This window comes from Bactrocera oleae, chromosome 2, assembly GCF_042242935.1.
Source record: "Bactrocera oleae isolate idBacOlea1 chromosome 2, idBacOlea1, whole genome shotgun sequence".
NCBI lineage: Eukaryota > Metazoa > Arthropoda > Insecta > Diptera > Tephritidae > Bactrocera > Bactrocera oleae.
The window spans coordinates 3,345,997-3,369,567 of NC_091536.1; the positions used below are offsets into that span (position 1 = coordinate 3,345,997).

At 33.6% G+C, this 23,571-nt stretch overlaps 2 protein-coding genes across 3 annotated transcripts in view; one reads left to right on the plus strand and one right to left on the minus strand.

The window, feature by feature from the left end:
- Positions 1 to 1,987: 1,987 nt before the first annotated feature.
- cry (circadian regulator cryptochrome) lies at positions 1,988 to 6,363 on the plus strand. The gene is made up of 5 exons (XM_014241168.3): positions 1,988 to 2,510; positions 4,541 to 4,893; positions 4,948 to 5,064; positions 5,122 to 5,924; positions 5,990 to 6,363. Exons 1-5 carry the CDS (start codon positions 2,372 to 2,374, stop codon positions 6,219 to 6,221), a joined length of 1,644 nt encoding a protein of 547 aa, XP_014096643.2. The 5' UTR covers positions 1,988 to 2,371; the 3' UTR covers positions 6,222 to 6,363.
- A 4,358-nt stretch (positions 6,364 to 10,721) lies between these two features.
- Positions 10,722 to 23,571, minus strand: part of vib (phosphatidylinositol transfer protein vib) — a 30,479-nt gene continuing 17,629 nt past the window's right edge. The window contains exons 2-8 of one of the 2 annotated variants that reach the window (XM_014241215.3): positions 22,151 to 22,181; positions 19,356 to 19,467; positions 19,096 to 19,247; positions 15,270 to 15,347; positions 14,216 to 14,325; positions 13,064 to 13,243; positions 10,722 to 12,313 (exon numbers count right to left, since the gene is read on the minus strand). In XM_014241215.3, coding sequence (XP_014096690.1) covers positions 12,175 to 12,313; positions 13,064 to 13,243; positions 14,216 to 14,325; positions 15,270 to 15,347; positions 19,096 to 19,247; positions 19,356 to 19,467; positions 22,151 to 22,181 — 802 coding nt within the window. In that variant the 3' untranslated portion in view covers positions 10,722 to 12,174. Of the gene's footprint in view, positions 12,314 to 13,063; positions 13,244 to 14,215; positions 14,326 to 15,269; positions 15,348 to 16,171; positions 16,253 to 19,095; positions 19,248 to 19,355; positions 19,468 to 22,150; positions 22,182 to 23,571 lie in introns of both variants that reach the window. The other variant, XM_014241207.3, reaches the window with a different exon arrangement.

The window sequence follows — 23,571 nt, forward strand, 5'->3', positions numbered from 1 at the left end:
CTATTTATTTCAATAAAAAGTTACAAGCCGCATCGGTAATGGATTGCATCACAACCGCTTCAGAATTGATGCAAATCGTTACTTTCTCTTAATAAATAGCGCTAAGTTTAGCAGTGACATGTCATTACGAGTAAATGTTTTATACTGGTTTATTTTGTAGTTAGGATGCACTTGAAAGTAGCTTAATTTTGGCCGCACCGATTTTTTTGTTCCCATATTCGGAGTGATATAATATGACAATCCATATCATACGAAAGCAACATATTCTAAACTTTGCATATCTATTTCCTATTAGGTACGTATACAAAGTTATTATGTGCAAAGTGAATACAAATTGCATGTCATAACGAAAACTTTGGCAAATTTCGAATTTACACTCTAAGCTACTCAAACCGAGAAACTAAATACAGTTTGAGTGGGTACTCTCTCATACTTTATTCTCATGTATGTATGTATTTATATGAATTCTCTTATACTAACCACTAGATAAATTCAAGCATACATATTATGAATATTAGATATGGAATAGTAATTTTCAAGACCACATAACTCAAAATGACAAAATAATGATATTGTGAAATTATTTAAATTTCGTAAACTATTGTACAACCAGTATTAACTAAAAATTTCAATTGTAGCATGCCACAAATGAATAAAAGTATGTAGTTGTAAACGAACCAATAGTCGAGCTACTGGACGTTAATTTGTGGTCAAATAATATTGTAAATTCAATCTGCAATATTCTTGTATATTCGCGAAGTTTTCATTCACAAAATTAAATTAAAGCTTTCCATTATGCTTCATTTAGTACTCATCAGTATTAGCGTGCTACTATTACATATTTCCAGTATAGTCTAATATCTACTATATTAATATATTAATATATGTGGAAATACAGATATTCGTATAACATATTTTTATATTAGGTATATATGTATGTACATATATAGAATTTACTGGAGAATAGCTGTCAAAATAAAAACATCTGTTTGACATTTACTTTCAGTATACTTTGGCAAAAAGTTTAAAAATAGTGTAAATTTCTGAAATTCGAAAACTTACATTTACATTCTTACTGTGAAATTATTCTTAACTGCGAGACCCTTTTCAGTCTTAATCGGTATTGGTATTAATGTACGATGTGGTTTTAATGACGAAAACATTCTAGCTACTTACTTTTGAAGATGGAACCATATTTACCGTTAATGATGATTGTTACAGGCAATTGTTTTACACACGAGTTTGGTTAAACAAGCCTAAGACCATCAAATTATTGGAGAAAACTTTTGCTAGATAACATTGTTAGAAACGAAAGGCTAATCACAGTAAAGATTATATCGTATCATCAGTGGTGTCAACCGTTTCTAGTATTCTAAGGCTTCCTAAAGTATCGGCCCCAAATCAATAGTTTTAACATAAAGGGGGCGAACAATTTTGGCTATAGAGATACAAAGTTAGTGAACACTATTCTAGCTGCCGGCTGATTAAAAAAATACGACTCGTATTATACAAGTAATATTTGTATGTAACTTTGTCTCCCGAATATACTCAAAAGGTTTTAAACGACGTTTACGCTTCTGCGCTCGGTCTCATACCAGTCCTGAAACTTGGCGCAGAAGCGTGAAAAGTTCATTTTGAAGAGTAATACAAATTATACTCGTATGTACCGCACATCGGTACCTTTTTGCAATTTTACGTTACAATGCAAACAACATTTTTACTGCCATTCCATTACACACGCCCACATAGCACTCATACGCTCCAGTGCATCGAGCATACAAGTTTTTCAGAAGAATTTAAAAGAAACACTGAGCAGCTGGGGAGGGTTGAGAAAAAACGTGCAAAAATAACACAATACAAAATTGCCAACACTGAGGGTTAGAAGCTCAACAAATCAGAGGGTGACTGCGATGATATAGCTTGCGCAAAGAGTTTACAAACTGCGACGTCAGTAGAACTACTATAAATGGGAAGCATAGAAAACTAGCAGTGTGTCCAGCGCTAATTGCATTTGCCAACGAGTGGCTGACGTGAGAAGGTCGCCCTTGAGTGAGCGCACGATTGGTAAAAACGGAGCTGCAATTTCAGTTGAGAGCTAGTAAACCGAACTAAGAGTGCAACAGCTTGTAATTATCAATACTCGACACTAGTTCAGTGCGATTTGTATTTCTGATTAGTGCCAAGTGCAGTGGGAGAGCGCTGGAACAGCAATCAAAAGCGGACAATGCAATAAAAGCGTGCTTAAAGCGAGATTAATAAAAAAAATATAACAAACGACTTATTATTTCATAGCTGTGCTGTAATATTTGTATATATTGAATAAGAGCAATTCGATTGTGAGTGGCTGCAATAGCAACAAAGCATTGTAAAAATGGCTAAGCGAGCGAACGTCATATGGTTCCGCCATGGTTTACGTTTCCACGACAATCCGGCGTTGCTGGAGGCCATTTCCGACAAAACTGAGGGTATTGCATTGATACCGCTATTCATTTTTGATGGCGAAAGTGCTGGTAAGTGAAATGGCGTATGGAATAACCGCAACAGGTGGGAGTAAGAGAGCTCGATCAGCTAATCTAACAAAAAAAAATTTTAATTTATAAAAATTTAATCAAATTTATTGGCCTCAAGCGAGAAAATCATAGATTAATGATGCAACTCAACTAGCTTACTTTCTAATTGCGTCTTAATGAAGGGGTTTCAATTACCTGGTCGTCGGGTTAACCTTCAATTGATAAAACTACAACATCACAATTAGAATGCAGTGAGGGCTTTTCATATCACTTCAGGTTTGCAAATAGTATGCCGACAAATTGACGGAGGGCAATGCTTAGAGCAGGTGCTCTACACCAGGGCAGAAGCCAGAGTACCGTATAGAAAGTTATAGACATAGGGAAACCATTATCGTTAATTTGCAGTTGTTGACTTTCGAAAACTCTAACTATCTGAATTTGCGACAAGTATCAAATTAGCCTAGCATGCAATCTGAAATTTTGGTATAGTTCAACAAACAGCACACTTACAAGTATATCTGACTAAATTAGAATGAAATATTCGACATAATGATCTTTTAACTTTTCAATACCACTTTTCGTCGTTCTAATACTCAGCAATCACCTCTTTATCATCGCTAAAATACTTTAGAGTGTCAGCTATCTCGTTCAACCTAATTTTACGGTTATCTAAAATCATTTCGTCCGTAACAGTCTCTTTTGAAGGTCCTTTCCTGATTTATTGATATGGTGTAAAGTAAGCCAAAGTGGAGTAAAGTAATAATTCGGTATATTCGGCCTAGAGTAACATATTATGTATGTACCGCTTTGATGTACAACCCTTTTTTAACGAACGAGTTCAAGTCATCGAAAACTTCCCTCATACGAGCTGGCCATCCACCTCTCTCTTAATGACGATAACATTGAAAAAGTTAAAGAAACAGTGTTTGAAAATCATAGTGTTAGCATTGAAGAGATAACAGAGGATCTCAACAACTATTATGTGTATGAGTCCACTCAACACACTTTGGTTAATGTCTTGTGTATGAAACAATTCTATGGTAGATTATTTGCAAAAGCGACGTCCAGTAGAGGTCGCAAAAATGCTTAACGGAGCGGAGGACCTAACAATAATCAAAGGTATGGGGTTTATGAATATGACCGAAACTGTCCAACAATCTAGCGGATGGCGCTCCAAAAATAACCCGAAACCGAAAAAACCAAAATTAGCTGAAGGCACTGAAGGTCATCGCAGCCGAGGCTTATAATAAGACTATAGAAAATTGGATATAGCTTCGACGTGTTTGTGTCGACTATTTTGAAGGCGATAATACAATTTGCTATTAAAAGACGTTTGGTCAGTCCGGGTCAAATTTGATCAAACGGTATAACATATTAACCTATGTATATACATATAAGGGCACAATAGACCATAGACATAGGTCGCGGTGCATACCTCAATCATTATCTATATACATATAATATAAAGTTATCCGCTAGATCGGTAATTGTAGTATTATATACAATAGATTCTAGTGGTATATTGATTGATATCGACGGTTTTTAAATGAGGGGCTAATGAGAATATCGAAGAATTAAGTTTTCCTCCGAGTTTATTTGGCATATATTTAACAATTTAGGAGATATGAACATAAAACCCATTAGCAGGCGTCATCAGCACCACTTTTAACGCTTTTAACAATAATTACTTATATAAACTGGCTTAGAGCTTTTTTTTATATTCTCAAATAACGCCTTTTAGGTGATGGGGAAATTATGAAATTCTACTTATTAAAATTTTCATGGAATCTCTGTTTATAAACAAGTTATAAATTTTTGAAGCAGACATAAATCCGCAAATTCATGCATCTCATGGCTCATCTCCTTATACATATATATATTAGTAAATATCTATTTTAAATAGCTCAACAAGTTACAAACAACGCTAATTCGAACTATTATTATTTCTGCAACTAGTTTCGAGAATAATTAAAACAATTTTTATAACTACCTTAGATACATAAATTAATTATTATTCAACCCTTCTTTAGGTACCAAAACAGTTGGATATAATCGTATGAGCTTTCTTCTCAACTCTCTTGCTGATATTGACAAACAATTAAAAGCCATACGCGGTGCGAATGATATTGCAGGCAAACTATACTTGTTCCAGGGCAATCCGACAACTGTGTTTCGTCGTCTGAATGAGTACTTTCGGTTAAATAAAATTTGCTTCGAACAGGATTGTGAACCAATTTGGAATCGACGCGATGACTCAGTACGAGCTTTGTGTAACGATTTGGGTATTGAGGCAGTGGAAAAGGTTTCTCACACGCTTTGGGATCCGCGGACTGTTATTAGTACGAATGGCGGAATCCCGCCACTGACCTATCAGATGTTTTTGGTAAGTTGATATATGCTATCGAAGAATTCTAACTATGAGCTTATTTCCCCTAAGCACACCGTGGAAATAATTGGTGCGCCACCGCGTCCAGTTCAGGATCCCGAATGGGATGGCGTTAAGTTTTTGAAATTAACTGATAACATGCTGATGGAATTGAATGCATTCTGGCAGGTGTGTTCATTCGAACTTGATGTTTATACTGTATTTTAATCTATCCTATCTTTGTAGTTCCCTACTCCTGAGGACTTCAATATATTCCCGGACAATATAAACTATGTGGCCAAGGTAAAATGGCTTGGTGGTGAGCAACAAGCTTTATTACATCTAGCTGAGCGTCTGAAAGTCGAGGAGCGCGCTTTTAAAAACGGATACTATCTGCCAAATCAGGCAAATCCCAACATTCTTGAATCTCCGAAATCGATGAGCGCTCATCTGCGCTTCGGCTGTTTGTCAGTACGTCGTCTCTACTGGAGCGTACATGATCTCTTCAAGCACGTGCAAATTGAGGCTTTATATCAACGCATACATATGGCCGGCGGAGAGCACATAACTGGCCAGCTCATTTGGCGTGAGTACTTCTATACAATGTCCGTAAATAATCCTTATTACGATCGCATGGAGGGCAACGCAATCTGTTTAAACATTCCATGGGCTCCACCAAATCAAGAACAGTTGCAAAGTTGGCGCAGTGGTCAAACCGGGTTTCCCTTGATTGATGCCGCAATGCGCCAATTGCTGGCCGAGGGCTGGTTGCACCACACGCTACGCAATACGGTGGCTACATTCCTGACACGCGGTGCACTCTGGCAAAGTTGGGAGCATGGCTTGAGACACTTCCTCAAATATTTATTGGATGCTGATTGGTCCGTATGTGCTGGTAATTGGATGTGGGTATCATCATCTGCATTTGAACGTCTGCTGGACTCCTCTTTAGTATCTTGTCCCATAGCTTTTTCAAAACGTTTGGATCCGAAAGGTGAATATATTCGTCAGTATGTACCGGAATTGGCAAAAGTGCCTCAGGAGTATATGTAAGCATTTCCTAATAACTTACTCTGTATGCAATAAAGTTACAGCGTAATTTCTCCAAATATAGTTACGAACCATGGCGCATGCCTCAAGATATGCAGGAAAACTATGAATGTGTCATTGGCGTGCAATATCCCGAACGTATCGTCGACTTGGCCAAAGTATCGAAGCGTAATACACTCGCTATGCAAGCACTCAGGCAGTCATTGATCGCCGGTGGCGCACCTGATGAAGGACCACCACATTGTCGACCATCTAATGAAGAGGAGGTGCATCAATTCTTTTGGTTGGTTGACTGAGAATTTTTCCTTAATTTACGTGATCAAGTCGTCCGAAATTCAGTGTTTTTCTTGATTATTGAATAACTTAAAGATTAGAAAATATATTGGAAAAATAAATATGGAAACCGATAAAAATATATTTAAATATGTATATATAATATATGCACATATTTTTTATTCTCACTACATGTTGCAACAGAGTATAATAGTTTTGTTCCCTTAATGGTTATCTGTACCACCTAGAATTAAGAGAGATAGACTACATATACAAATGTTCCCTTTGTTGTTTTTTTTTTGTGGTATGTCGTGAGCTTTTAAAACCTAGTGAAACTGTTAATACTAATCGCTACAGACAACAAATGATTAATTTTAACCATGCATCGATCCAAAACGAACAGAATAGGCAGCAATAATCGTGTTGATACCGATCGGAGGTCCGTACTCAAAGAAGCTTCCAACTCCCACGACTCTTCGGCGAAAATTAAAGAAAAAACTGGTGTAAAAGCTAGCGAATCAACTATTCAAAAAGTGGTTAAGAAAGCTTAATATATAAAAAGGCAGAAACTAAAGAAATAACCACATAAAAAATTTCAAAACGAAACTCGTCTAAGTTTTGTCTGAACACATATGACTTGGTCTAAGGATTGGCATTAAAAATTAACGCATCTAAGTACAACTGTGGTCTAAAAACTGCATATCCCTTTTTTAAGATATTTTTGGCAATTTGAATTGGCATTTCCAGCACGACAATGCGCCAATTCATACCGCTCGGTCTATAAAAACTTGGATACAAAGGCAAAATGTCGATGTTCTGGAGTGACCACCATACTCCCCACATCTAAATATTATAGAGAACGTGTGCTTGGCACTTTTCTAGTGCGTGAGGATGGTAAGCAATATACCATCAAAGAAGAACTAATCGACGGCATAAGACTGATTTGGTCAACGATTACATTCGATTTTATTAAAAAACTATGTGATTCTCTTCCAAATGGAGATTGTGTAGTCCTTGTCAACAAAGGACCACCCATTATTAATTTCTTTTAAAACCATTCTAGTTTAAAATTAATAATGTTAAGTTTCACTTTTTTCAGGAAATTAACAGAAAAAAAAAAGCTAGCATAGTGGGCGCTATACTGATGGCCAAATTTTTGTATTGTTTTGCTTGGTAATACAATAAAATATTATACTGAATCGTATTGTGTCCTTCTATAAGTTCATTTTGAGGTAAATTGGATTAAGAATGTTAGAAAAAATTGTGTAGCTCTAACTCAAATATTATGGATAATATTTAACATCAACCAAACATGCTTAAGGGGGCGCTAATCTAATGACGCACAGTGTATATTCTTATAACTTATATTAATATTATACCGCCTTCACATACGACGATCGTTCAATAAATTTCATTAAACAAAATTTAGTTTGTGGATTCACTCTAGTCATTTAATTTAAATCGCACTTCGAAAATTTTCGTAATAGCCAGTAGCTATTACAAAGCTCTATGAAATAATCGCATAAAAAATGACAATATAGAAGATACGTACTAATATACGTAGCTACCCCTTCTTCGATATAAAAAGAACCTGAGCCTCTGTAGAAACAATTTGATGGGGGACGGTGATAAGCCATATCTGGAAACCTACACCGCAAATAAAAAAAAAAACACCACAAATGTATTGTCGAAAATTTTCCTTCTACAATACAAGCCACAATTGCCTTTCCACAAAAACCACATTTAAATAAAAAAAAATACGCCATATTTATAATATATTTTTTTCTTTTACATTTTTTGCAACTATATTTTCTCAATTATCACTAATTAACTCGCCAAATTAATCAACTGAAGACAATAGAAAATTTGTTTTGCAAAATTTACGAGTAGACACGTGACCAGCGCGTTTTAATAGCTACTTTGTTACAATTTATGCACAAGTGTATGTAGATATATATGTAACAAATGGATTGAACACGTACTTGTAAAAATTAAAATGCATACAATTGTATATACATAATATATATTTTATGGAACTGTGAACATGAATATATGCTATATATATTTATACTTGCGCTAATAATTATTCTCACCAATTTTGAATAAATTGATTCGTAAAATAAATTTTAAATTTTGCGACATTTAAAAATTTCAAAGACATTTAGATTTACAGTGGGCAAAATAAGAACGTTAGATACTAAAATAGAATTTTATTTTAACGGATTTAACTATAAATTTTTTTTAAATATACACATATTTATGCTTAGAGCAAAAGCGTTGAATAATTTTTAATGACACATACTTGTATGGTTTAGCGATAACAATAGTTTTTTTTACCTTAACATACAGTTGCAGTTTTTTCTTTTAATTACATCACTGTACGTTTTTAGCTACAAGTATAGTATTTTTTTAATGTTTTTGTTTTTTATGATTTTATTAAAATAACAAGTATTTCTATTGCAATTCTCGTTTATATTTTATCATATTTTATCGTTATTTATAAAATTATTTTTTCCTAAAGAATTCTAGCATTCGTTTTACAGAAGTGCTTAGATTATGTGTGTATTAATTCTATGAGGAAGGAAGAGTTTTTTGCAACGCTCAAACCTTTTTTTATAAAAGTAAGCCTAATATAAGAATACAATAATTTTACTTAATTAATGAAAATATGTGAAAAACAATGTTAAAAAAAAACCAACGAATATAGTCTGATTTTAAGAAATTAGTCACAACTGATTTAATGTCCGTACCCCCTTACCTCATTTCGAAAATATGACAATAAATTCATTTCATAAATAATTCAATCGGTTCATATGAAAAACGATTTCGGTCGTTCACAGACAAGATTCCAGTATAAAAAGCTGAAACTCGGAACTATAGAAGTTTTGGAAACATCATCGGTAATGATAGACAAAACTTGAAATGAGTTAACGAGTTATAAATAAATTGAATATCATTAAATTGAGATACTGCTTTAATGCCCTGCGTCCTTATGTTAGTCTTTATTTGTACACGGTAACTTTGCTAGCTCATTTTCGGGAAATTCTCCATTGGTGTTGGCGATTGCGTTCACACGAGCGACACAAGTGCAGCAACTAGCGTAGGGGAAATTTCTGTATTCCCTTTCATATCAAATTCTTAATTTTTTGTACGCTCTTAGTACACAAATTTTTTTCATTAGCTGTTTGTTAACCAGTTATCATTTCCTAATTTTCTACATTTCTATTATATTACTTCTATAAGTATATATTACATTCCTAATTTAGATGATAAAATTCAAATTTCCGAACATGAAAGGAAATGCGTACTGCGTAGCAGCGAACTTTTACGAACAAGACAACAAAGCGTTGCCTAAGCATGAGCAACTAGGTGCCATTATTCTTTCCTCGTGGCCCCCTCGCCAACAAACCAGTCGACGCAACAAAAATATTCGTGTCTTGAACGTTAATGAATTTTACAAAAGACATGAGACATGTAAAAACCTTATGTTTCTATAAAGCATTTCCTAAATAACAATTCCGTCCTCGTATAAAGATCAGTTTTCAACATCAAACATTATATTTCGTCGAAGTTAGAACCAGCGTAAAAACTTAGATAAAAGAAATGATTGACATTTTTTTTGCTAATATAGTCTTTAATAATCGTAGCAATTTTCCTCCTTGATCAAAGAAATCTTTTCCAATATATGGATAGTAATTCCTATTTGATCGAGGGGAAACTCTTACAAAAGTTACGTCTATTGTGGAAACCCAAATCACTAATGGCTGGACAATTAACTGCATGAGTATGAATATATCAGAATTATATTGCCTACGCTATTTTAACTATACAGTAGTGATTTTCAGAATTAAAGCGCGAAAATTTCAAAACTACAAGTAATTAATATTCATACAAATTGGATAATTTATTAAATTCTCTGTATTTTAGGTAGGGTGGATGTACAAGTATGTATGACGACGCACCGGGATTTTCTGGATTTAAAAAATTATATATACCGTAGATATATGTATACATTAGGGTCTTTAATTGCAGAAAGAAATTTTTACTTCCCACTCATTAGATTGCATTCGCTTCGAATACTCTAAATGCGAAACTATATCATACAAATTTTGCTGCCGATTGAATCCAAGTTAAGACTATACTAATCCTCTCCAATCCGAACCAAAATGTATGTATGTACATGATATCATTTACTGTGGTAGGTAGTGTCGATGAAGAGTGTGAATACTCTAATGTACATTGCGCAGAATTGTATAAATAATATTTTAACGTTAATTGTCTGCTTATAATAAGTAATAATCATTTTTAACACTTGAATATACGCTAACCTCTAATAATGTACTTAATTTAAATAAAATTGCCACTGCTAAGCTACCCCTGGTGCATTTCTTCTCAAGTAGTAATTTGGTACTAATCAAGAGTGCATTATTCTAAACTAATTTATGAGTGCTTGGTTTTCTTTTACACTGTTGTCGGGCGACAATCCACCTACCTGCCCTACCGTAAATACATATACACATTCCTTTGGTATTCATTTTTTATTTATTTATATTTTTCACTTTTAGGCTTTAATTTATTTATATACTTTATTAACTCATTCATTTAGCCTTTTACTATTTCTATATATATAAGTTTCTTTTATCGCAAATATAAGCATATGTTCGTACAATTAAATAACATTTTTTTTTTTAATTTATCATTTATTTTTGCTTTAAATTTAAATGGAGTTCGAAGTAATTTAATGATTAATTTAAATTTAATTAAAAATGTATGTTTAAGACTTCGCTGCGGCCCTTGTTCTTCAACTGCGGCTACTTCTATGCCTTTTGCTTAGGGAAATATCCATTTCGCGAGCAACCTTTTCACTTGTTTTTCTTGCGCTCCATCAAACATTTTCTTCTTTTGTTTTATTTTGCTTTTTTTTTTTTGTTTGCTATGATTCAATAGTTTTCAATTTATGCTATTATTTTACATCTTTGTGTTTACAACAATAGTTAGATTGACATTATGTGCTGTTGAACTTGAAGTGGATGGATGGGAGAGAGGTGTCTTTTGAGAATTTTCTGCCCGATTTGGTTTCTCATTGAAAATAGTGTGAAATTGCAGTAATTTCTAATATTTTGTTTATTTCTTCTCATTATTTCTATAACTTTAATCAATTTAATTTAAGTAGTTATAATTGGTTTAATTTTCTCTTGAAATACATACATGTATAGTATTTATATATAAACGCATTTAATTTGTGAATTATACTTATATATTATTTATTTAAAAATTAACTATTGCATTTTCTTTTAATTCTTTATAATAAGTTGCTTTGCTTTTTCTTTATTTAAATGGTATTTCTTCTTAACTTGGTTTAGTCTATTGTTTTTGTTTATTCACATTTATTTAAACAGTGTATTCTGTTGCTTGCTGGTTAGTTTAATTATTAATACGTTTCTGTTGTATGCTTAACTAAGCTAAATGTAATTTCAAAAGCAAATAATAATAAAAGCTATTCTCAAACAATTTAAGAATGCAGTTTAAATTTAAATAACTGTTTGAAGTTCATCTTTAAATATGCGTTTCCTTTCGTGTAACTTGCGCCTGCTTAAGTGTCCGCTGCTAAATAACGGCATGTGGCTGTGAGTACTTGTATAAACAATATGTACACATTTATGTATGTATTGCATGATAAAAAAAAATAACGGAACAACTACTGATGATGTCGAATTTGTAGCGCTACGTTTCCGGTTGGTTAAACAGCCATGGGATGCATCATTTCGAAAGTGCAACTTCCTTACATAGTCTCTCTCGTCAGGTTTAAGCAGTCAAATAAATTCAGGTTTTGAGTGGTGCATTTGGAAACGATTGAGTAGTGAGTGGGTGCTTACAGAGGCGTTTGGTATCTGCTTTTTCTAGTTGTTGTAGGTTTGGTGTTGTTATGTTGTTGTTGGTTTTGTCATAAATTTGTTTAAGCTTTGATTATACCCTTTAATCACTATCGGCACGCATGCCTCGCACCTCGCCCACCTGACGCTGCCGATCAAGCTCCTCTTTGACCTTCTCTTCAATAGCGCGTATGTCCTCCATTGTCAGACCGTGCCAGCGATCCATCCAACAGAACACTTGACTGTAATGTAGTGGAAAATAGCGATTGAAAATGTGTAATATTAGAAAGTCGAATTTAATTGTAATCAAAACTAGCTTAATATGTTCAAGAAATTAAATAATAGAGCGTTACAATTTAAATACGATACAATATGTTACATTCAAATATATATATAGTCTTTATAAAACAAAAGATTTGCCGACTCGTTTAATTTTTTCGTCCTGTTTAGGTATTCGTCAGGCTAAATCGACTAGGCTCGTCACACTGATCATTTATGTATGTATATGTTTTATAGAGTCTCCCAGGTTACCGTCCGGGTGTTACAAACTTCGTGGCAAACTTAACGTACCCTGTTCAGGGTATAAATATGAATATTTAACGTATAGTAATATATCCAGTATATTTATATGTTTCTAATGATTAGATAGTAAATTTATTTGAAAATCATTCCGACAAAAATATTTTTTCATTCACAATTTTACAAAATGCTAGCTGAGTTTGAGGGCTATCTATACTATCAAAATTTCGTAATATGGATACGATTTATTCGTTAACACTGTTTAGATCCGATTTTTCAAAAAATCGACTAATTCGAACTTTCTGAAATATATTATATTATCACTACTTATTTTACTTTTCCAATTACCCTAATCTCTCTATTTATACCATATCTCAATATTGAAATATCCACGTATCCGGGGAGTTGAAATATACTAACTGTCTCAGTAAATCTTGACGCTTAAATATTATTATTTCAAACTGAATGCTTACCGATGGAAGTTTGTGAATAATCGTCGCTCTGACTTTTGTATAAAGTTTTCTATTCTTGTCTGCAATCCAAACCATTTAAATTCGCATGTTACCAATTTGTAGCAAGTCATCACTGGATCGACGTTTTTCTTCCAATTTGGACCCACCAGCGGGCCACGACCAGTTTTCTCTGATTTAAATCTGTAAAAGATTAAATGAATTGAATGAATTTCAGAACAAGAAAAGTTTATAATTTTTTACTAATCCTCATAATTTTTAGCCTATTGCATAGCTTCTATCGCGGGTTTTGAGCGTGGAGACTGATTCAAGAAATACCAATATTCGGAATCATAATATTTGTAAAATTATTATTATTTCAGTAAATAGCTAGCCTACCTTTTGGAAATATCTCGTTTGACTTGTTCAATAGAATTGAAATTAGGTATTTCATTCGGATTATCAATGGTAATAAATTTCCACTTATCTTGGCTGGCGATTGCAACATCAACTTCGCTCATAAACTCAGAGCGATTGACAACTTTTCTTTCAAAAATAATGAATTTGAAAATGAATAATGATCCACAAGAATCCACTTCAAAATATGGGACCACCATTGACGCGGTATTTTCCAGATATTTAGAAAATATCAAGTCTCAAACTTATGGTTCTTATTTCAGTTACCATAAACCTATAGTTTAATTATAAAAATTACCGAATAACCTATTTTAAACAATATTAACTTCTCATTTATACAATAAAAGAAAAAGGTTTGTTTTCTTATTGATCATCACGCTTAAAAAGTGACACATGATTTAATATCAAAGTAAAAACTTGAATTAGTATCAAAAAAAAAAACTACATAAAAAAAATAAATAATGATAATTGCATAAGTTGATAAAAAAACTGCTATGCAATAAATAGCTTTTCCGCGGCAGTCCCTGAGTGCCACACGTACTTTTTTCAATATGGGAATGAAGTAGCATAATTTGATACTAATATTATAGAAATGTGCAAAATAAACAGAAATTATCAGTAGCATTGAATAATTTAGAATAAATGTTAAAAAGCATAATAGTTTGAATTTTGAATCCACAATACTCCTCTATCCTAAAAATATACTTCAACTCCAACCAAATTGCATTTACTCGTCTTAAAGTTTGAGAATGTACTTACTTTGTTGGATCCTCGGTAGGTTTGTAATCGGCAGGCAAGACGGTATCATTCGCAATGTCGATGTGAACAACTTCGCGTGTTTTAAGTTTCTCAGGTGGCAGTTCATGCACCTAATTATAGGCAACACAAAAGTTTAAATTAATATTGTATATGTATGCATGATTATATGTTTACTGAAAATGCTAATTTTTCAAGGCAAATAGAAGTGCAAAAGATTTCTGGTCAAGTTCCATCATGCAAGATTTCATATTTCAATTTTATTTAGAAAACAATGGCAAACTCGCACTGATAAGCAGTTGTATGGTTTGAAATAAAATGTATATTAAAAAGTAATGCGTATAATTAGTTTATCTCTCTTTTCCAAACCAAATCTATGTATATGTAGTACATAGTTATATAAGATGCTCAGTTGACATAAATGAGAATAATATTATTAATAATGTTGAATTATATATACAGACATAAACTAAACATGTATTTTACTTCTATTAGTGCAATGATATAAAAAAATATGGATTAGTAAAAAGTTTTTTATTTTAGAAAAAAGGAAGCAATAATAATTATTTTAATTACTTTCAATATTTTTAATCAATTTTCAATTATTTATACAGTTCTTAAAACCCTTATCAAACAAAATATTGAATAAATGTTTGCAAATGCACCGTCGGAACAGCAAGTCTGGACGGTTAGGGAAAATTTTTGATGTTTAAGCTCAACATGTGCCGAAAACCGATTATTAGCAACATTAATTTAATTTAAAAATCCGAGCTTTTATGCCGGACGAAATCGAAAAGACTCTAAAATAAAAGAATATTGTAAAAAGCGAATATATTTACAAAAAAATTTAAATTGGGTCGGACATGCATGGTACTAGATTTAAATAGTAATAGTAAAAAAAAGTCTACCAGGAAACAGTCGATATTTTAAAACTTAAAAAGTGCGGGGATCATCTATATAGCAGCTACCAAAAATGTGTGATGCTTACTAATATGGTATATACTACATGCATACATACATATGTGCACGTATGGTATGTAAAGCAAATACCACTCACATTATTTTGATCTCCAATGTCCCCGACATGAAGCGATTCAATGCAAATTACGAAATTCTCTTTCATATAACCGGGATTCTGCATTCATTATCGTAGATGCACATAAAAGTATTTATTTACAACATATATACAAACATATGCATGTGCGGTTGGGTTGTATTGTTGGATTTGCATTTCGTTCGTTTTATTTTTAAGCATTCAAAGTGTCGATTGCCATTTTATATTTCAATAACATTTTAAATTTGATTGTTAGAGATGCACACAAAACAAACGAGCAGTCACAGTTGTTTGCAGACAGACACACACACACAATCATAACAACACACACCGTTAGCATTCAACAGGCAATTATTCATAAAGCATTCAGCATTTTCAGTTGAATCGTTTAAATTTATTTTTATTGAATTTTATTTTATATCCACATTTATTGTTGTCGTTATTTTGAATTGGCAATTCATCGATTGTTGATTGTTAATATGATACCATCAAACACAACGGCGCAACAGAGTATGTGCAACCGATGGCGCGATGTTGGGTGTCGGACCAGCAGCATCAGCGATTATTATGCGTTTATGTTAGCGTTTTGTTGTTTTTGTTAGTTGTGTTAACGACGAGTTTAAAAACCAAACACCATACATATATCCCACACCAACACCAGCGCAATTTAAAATTGCAATTTTATGCGTTACAAAACGAGAGTAAGCGACATTTATTAATTCACCATCACCAAATGACCAATTAATCAGTCACATGACCCCAACATTTTGTCGTATTTGTTAGCGTAATTAAACATTTCACATAAAACGTATATATTAAACACACCATACGCCGCATGAGTGTTGCAGGAAAAGAGAGAGAAAAGGGAAACGCATTAGTTAGTTCAAGTCAGGAGGAAAACTTACATTTGGTATATTGCCCGCATCATCTCGCACGTGCATCGAATCTATGGTAATTCTAAAACCATCTTTCATAAATTTGGGATTCTAAAGTAGATTTGCAAAGGAATTAGGTTATGTTTTAAACAAAGATAATAAAATAAAAACTTATATTAAGAGAATATAATAAAAAAATATCTGTCTTAATCGTATTGTAAATAATGCATTAAAAAAAAATTAATTAACATTAAAATTATTTTTTTTTTGTAATCCCAAATATGGGATTAAAAAAAGTTTAATCCCAAGTACCGAAATAAAAATTTAAATAGTAATAGTAAACCCAACTGCCGGATTGAAAAATAAAAATGAAAAATTATATAGATATAGGTTTACAATATATAGGTTAACAATTTATATATATATATATAGATTTGAGGTTTACAAAAAAAAATTGTTTCAAAACTAAAATTTTTTTGCGTTTGCGTATTTAATTCGATTTAAAAAAATTCAATTTTCAATTTTTAATTACAAACGTATTGAATTAAATATTTTGACTTTAATCCCCAATATCGGGATTAAAATTTGAATTTGAAAATATGCAACCCTGGTATTAGTATAGAAAGTAGTTTATATCGAGTATGAAGATTTTACAATAGAATATAATTCTGAAATAGACATTATATAGGGTGATCCATTTCGAGGTTTCCTACTTTTTTAAAGAAAAAGGCATAGAAAATTCAAATTTAATGGAGAATGTTTATTATCATTCGAAAGAACACTTTTTGGCATTTATTTCTTGAAGATTATCTTTATCAAATGTTGGCCGCGGCTACGTTTCAGATGGTACATCCATTGAGTTCAATTGAAATGACACGCGTGATGTTTTGTTCCAAAGCCGGAACCGAAACGGGATTGTCCACATAGTCTTTAGATTTTACATATCGCCACAAGAAAAAGTCTAACGGTGTGATATCACACAATCTTGGTGGTCAATCGTAGGCCCAAAACAATCAATAAATCCATTGATTGATGTAATGTGTGGGAAGTGATGCCGTCTTCTTCAATTTCAGGCATCAAAGAGTCGGTTAACATGGCGCGATAACGGTCGCCATTGACGGTTACGTCCTTGCCGGCGTCATTTTTGAAGAAATATGGACCGATGATCACAAACCACACCATACCGTTGTTTTTTCTGGATGGAACGGCAGCTCTTGAGTCTCTTCAGGTTTCTCTTCGTCACAAATGCGGCAATTTTGCTTGTTTACATACCCATTTAGCCAGAAATGGGCCTCATCGTTGAACAAAATTTGGCTCGAAAACGTCGAAACTTCTTGGAACTTTTCAAGAACCCATAGAGCGAAGCATATCGCTTGGGAAAGTCGAGCGGCTTCAGTCTTGCATAAGCTGTATTTTGTACGTTTTCAATTTAAGATCTCGACGTAAAATGCACCAAGTCATTCCATACCTCAGTCCGTGTTGCTGCGAACGGCGTCGAATCAACTCTCCACGGTCTTCGTGTACACTCTCAGCTACGGCCGCCATATTTTCTTCACTGCGTTCTGGACGTGGTCAATTCGGTCGAATATTATCCAATAATGAATGCTGAGTTTCTAGATGGGTGATGGCGTTGCGGATAAAACGCTCAGTAGGCCGATTATGTTGAGCGGAGCGCGCGTAATAAAGTTGAACGATTTGCAAACATTGTTTAAACATAAGTCTTCCATGATGAAATGCCAAATAATACTGTACAAAAATAATATGGCAGCTTGACACGAGTCATGCGTAATCTGTTAAAATTAGATTTTAAATCCCAACATTTGATTTCTAATTTACAATTTTTAATCCAAGATGTTTGGGATTTGCGTTTGCGTTTAATTTAAAACGTTTTTATTAAAAAACTCACAAATTTTTAATTTAATTTAATTTAATACGCAAACGCGTAAAAAGGGAAATTCGAAAACATTTTTTTTTATTATAAGTTTGAGATTAAATTTTTTAATCCGATATTTTAATACCCAAAAAAACGGATTTTCTTTCTTTTTTAATCCGGTATTTCGGATGAAATAATTTAAAATATTTTTTTTAATAATATTTTCGAGATTCCTAAATAAAAAAATAATAATTCAAATGCTAATTCATTTATTTTTTAATACATTATTTGCAACCCTGCTCAAAACATGTATAAGCTTAATTACAATTAAACTTTTCAAGGCGTTTATATTAAAAGATATTTACAAGTTAGAAAAATCAGGTAAAATAACCATTAGCGACCGCAAAACCATGAGCGTTAAAAATCTTTTAAATAAACTAATAAAACTTAGTACAAATAGCATGATAATATGTGACAACTCTCACTTAAAAATATTCGAAATCGAATTATATACAGTTTCTACCCCTCAGATTCTGAATATGGGAATACCTGTACCTATTGCTGACTTTGCAAAGAAAATAGGTCAATTTGCGAAACATCTTCGGAAATTATGTAAACACCTTTCCTGAAACTAACGTTGTGTAGTAATAAAATGGGTAACATTGCGTGAAGATATAACAACTAAAATTTGGTGAAGAAAATGAGAGAAATCGGTTCAGTACTTCCTCTAGACCCTAAATACCTAATGTACCATGTAATACCAAATATAATTGTAGTCGTCTAATAACAACTGTTGAGTTTTAAAAAAAAGTCTTGGTGACACCCCGAAATATTTCCACGCCTTTGCTTCCTAACAATTGCGAGAGTATATAATATTCAGCTACATCTAAATTTAGCTTCCTTACATATCTTTCTTCTACTTATTAGTTACGACGTTAGACGTCTGATACTCGGTAAAACTTATAAGCACGTATTAACAGTCATAGCTGTTTTTGCATTAGTCAGCATTTGCATACATTTAAATTAACTAGACTTGCGAGAATTTTTATCCCGATGGCGGTGTTAACACATATGTACATACCGTTATGACCGTTCGACAATACGGATAGGCATTCCATGCCTCTTCATGTATTTCTAAGGAACCCTTCGGTGCCAATAGTCTTATAAATGCTGGAACTTTTGATGCCAAATGATAGATCTTATATGTATACTGACCGGCATTGTATTTACCACCTGCAAGGCATTAATTAAAACATTAAACGGCAGTAAATACATGCTACATGATTCTACGTATGTGCTATGCTGTAATTGGCGCATTCGGCGCACAAAATGTGTACATACCCAATAGGGGATAATTATCGAATGGTTCGTTTTTTAACACTTCAATGCCTTCGCCACCACCAGTCTCATTCTTCGATGCCTCAGCAACTGAATAAAGTTGTGCGACTTGATACTGAAAAGATAAACGTATAATTTAAAAAAGTATGTAAAGGAATTAATGAACAAACAATGTAATGGAATTTATTAAAAAGGTTAACGTTCTCGTCGCTTTGGGTAATTGTTTTTACGGCATGAAGAAAGTTCACGTAGACAAAAGCGACACAGTTTTTTATACAGTCTCAATTATGTGGAGAATTTTTTATGCTGATTTAGCAACCATACTTGGAGGAAAAAAAATTATCTACATAGTATCGTCACCTAAAATCTAGAATAACGTAACATTACTTTTATAAATAACAATAAAAAACGTTAACTTCGGTTGCACCGAAGCTATAGTACCCTTCACAGATACAAAGGTTCCTTACAACAACTTGATTCCGATCTAATTTCGTCAAGATACCGCATCAAATAAAAAAGTTTTCCATACAAGCACAGCGATCGTTCAGTTAATATGGTAGCCATATGCTGTCGTCCTCCGATCTATACAATTTCTTCGGATATTGCATTATTGCCTTATAATCCATGCCAAATTTCTAGAAGATACCTCGTCAAATAAAAAAGTTTCCCATGCAAGCACTTGATTCCGATCTTTCAGTTTGTATGCTATCGATAGCTTAAAAACTGAGGGACCCTGTTCAGGGTATAAAAAAACAATAGATAGAAGCGGGTCTACGTAAGCGCACCGTACCCGAATTTATATTCGGCCAAGGACAATACAGATTTTATTTGAGAAACGTGTTCTGCCACCAACAGACGCCGAATGTTTTGACAGAATGCATTAGAAAGTGGTATTACTGTTACATCGATAAACCTTGCCTTTGTGACTGTTGTACTAAGCGCCCCTTAGTAAGAAACTATGCGGGATGTCGGACATCGTCAGTGTATTTTATGAAGTCATCCTATGTGCTACTGAGAAACAGTTTTACCTCAATAAAATATCTGCTCTGGGACATTTAAAAAAAGTAAAACTCTTCGCTTATTTTATGGCTTAAATGGTTTTAAAAGACAATTGAGCGGCATTTGTTACTCCTCGTAATGCGATGCTTAGGCACGCCTGCAGCCCGAACCCTGGGTGTTTTTTAGATGTGTGGTTTTCAATGAGGCAACACTTTTTTCGGAGTTTTTGACAGCTGTTGCTGAGTCGATAATTCGAGTAACTATGGATCGATTTTGTACCACGTTTACTCTACTGGATAATGTGCATCCTCAGTGACGCCGTTCAATGCGCACCAAAGATGCTATTGCTGCTGCGGAGCAGAGTAGCGAAGAAGACCTGAATGAGTCCATTCGCCATCGCGCACAAGAATTGGAGCTGTGCTCATTCACTTCAGGGAAGATTTTGCGGAAGGATCATAGTTTGCGGGCTTTCAAAAACCAACTCGTGCAAGAATTCAAGCCGAACGATCCTCAAGCGCGTCGCACGTTCGGTAAATGGGCCCAAAACGAGATGACCACCGATCTCGATTTTCACAAGAATGTTTTGTTCAGCGATGAAGCTCACTTCTGGTTGAATGGGTACGTTAATAAACAATTTTGTCACATTTGGAGTAATGATAATTCACAAGCTATTGTTGAGACGGCGTTACATCCTCAAAAAGTCACTGTTTGATATACTCCATGGGCAAAGGGACTCATTGGTCCATATTTCTTCAAAAATTAAGCCGGCCATAATATTACAGTAAATGGGAACCGCTATAGAGCCACGATTAATAACTTTTTCGTGCCTGAATTGGAGATAATAGACGGTGATACATGTCATACAACCAAGGAATTAATCAATTTATTGAAGAAAATTTTTGGTAAGCGCATTATCTCGCGTTGTGGGTTCGAAACGATTGATGTCTAGAGAATATTCGGCGCATACTTTAGTTTCCTAAACTCAATTTACTTAGTATAAGATTTCATATCTAACGATAATTTGGTCCAGTCGGGAAAATAATATATTTTGTTGGTAATTTTGAACGGCGCGAGCGTAGGAGATTGTCTGCCGAAGGGCGAAGGTATGAAGACTTTCAAGATACTCGAAGTGCTCGCATAAATATTTTCGTCGTTCAGCCATCATAAGAAAGATATCTAGCAATAGCGAGATTATCTTGGGTAATTTTTTTTCGAAATGTGTTATTAACAAGACATTAGCCAACAAAGAACGTACGACTTAAATTTTTTAGTGAATTATATATTTTGCTCGATATTTCAACCTGCAACCCACAGTCTTTGTATCAAACCAATCTTATTAAGGCTGCTCTAAATCTGATCTAGATAGTTTCCAGCGCTTAAAACCAGTTGTTGGGGCTATACAGCCAAGAAAAAATTATATGCAAACTAAATACCGCTCATTGAAGAATTTCAAATTAATTTCATACGCTCGTTGTCGATCACAGCATTGACGCCACACTGGCTCATTAGTTCATTTACTTTCATATGTATTTATTTTAGTAAAAAACTACGTTATCAGCGCGCTGCAAATGACAGCAAAAATCAGCAGAAGGTAGATAAGGAGGATAATGTAAAAACAACAACGGATATTAAAATTCAGAAAGAATAAAACGAAAAAAGTAGCTGAGAATTAACGATTGATTTTGAATAAACTGTTAGTCGTTGCCTGCGTCACAAATTGTACTTCCTTTTTTCCGTATATGTATGTATGTGTGTGTCGTCATTGGGGCTGTGTGCGTTATTGCTACCAGTTTACTCACCTCTTCCACAGTTAATGGCAAGGTAACGCGGCTGCAATAAAAAGATAGAGCAGATTAGTAAAACATATAAGTGTTGGTATGTGTATATATATATATATATTTGCAAACATTTAAATAGTTAAGTGTATCTACATATGTACATAAATAATGTTGCGAAAAAATATTTCTTAAAAAACTGTTAATTCGCATAGATTCCTGACACGGATACTTGCGCACTTAATTGGGCACCTTTACTGATTGAACTAGTTTAAATGCTCCTGAACGCCTAAAGTATCTTCAGTGAAAGTGAAATTATTAATTTAAGTTTTCAATTAGTTTTAATTAGTACATAAAATAGATCAATTAAAAAGAGTTCCGGGCGTAGACCTCGATGGGTGAATAATGGTCAACATTGTAATCCCTTAACGAAATTAATCCGCTATTATCACGGTTCTTTCAAGCTGGCAATCAAAGTAGGCATCTACCAAAAAAGGTCGAAGGAACCTTCCTAAAATTAGTCCTGTACTCAAAAATATTATGACGGGACTGAAAGCTTTCCCTTTTAACAACTGCTCTGATGCAATCAAAAGTAATGTGCGCAGAAAAGAAAGTTTGCACTGAAAACAGGATTCAAAAACGGATCCAATATGTACACCAAAGACACAACAAAGTTTTTTATGGTGGATTTAGAGCTAGCTCTAATAAATATACTCCATAACTCTTTACGGAACGAAAAACCCGGCAATAGCTATTTTGCTTAAAAAATTAATCCCGAAAGTCTTCATTTTCTTTATTGGCGAAACAGATTTAGGTCTCAGTGAATTTTAGGGGCGGGATACAAACAACCGTTAGGTGAACAAAACTATTATACTCTGTGGCAACACTCTATCCATATTTTGTTGGAGAAGCAACCTTAGGTAACACTTGACACACAGAAAGTAGAAATGACGATAAGTTTGACGCGATTGTCACGGAAATTTAGAAGAAAAGGTATTAATTAAAAAAAAAAAACTAATAAAAATAAAAAATAGAAATATTTTATTCAATCTGCTATTTGCACGTCAAACATCTATCAGCTGAACTTTTGAACAGTTTTTATTGCTCTCCTGCGGTTGCACGCAAAATTCTGTGATAGAAACAATTACTTTAATTTGTTTCTTATCAACTTGTTGTCGTCTTTAATTACACCTTTTCGCGTGTATATATGTATGTATGTGTTTGAATGTCTGTATGTATGTGCTTTCACTGTTGCGTATGTACGCAATAGGCAATGTACATTGTTTTTACTGTTTCAATTAACTTTATCAAGAAGCAGCATAAGCACATACGAAATGAAAATTCTAAAACAGTTACAGAAACCAACGAAACAATAAAACTTTTACCACTACAGCTACAAATAAGTGTTAACGGCAACGAAAGAAGAAGCAGTGAAAGTTGTATAG

Excerpts from the sequence above, each read along its gene's own strand:
- cry (XM_014241168.3), top strand. The coding sequence starts at position 2,372 with ATGGCTAAGCGAGCGAACGTCATATGGTTCCGCCATGGTTTACGTTTC. Across the intron at positions 2,511-4,540 it reads TTTTGATGGCGAAAGTGCTG|GTACCAAAACAGTTGGATAT; the intron begins GTAAGTGAAATG and ends ACCCTTCTTTAG. Across the intron at positions 5,065-5,121 it reads AATTGAATGCATTCTGGCAG|TTCCCTACTCCTGAGGACTT; the intron begins GTGTGTTCATTC and ends CTATCTTTGTAG.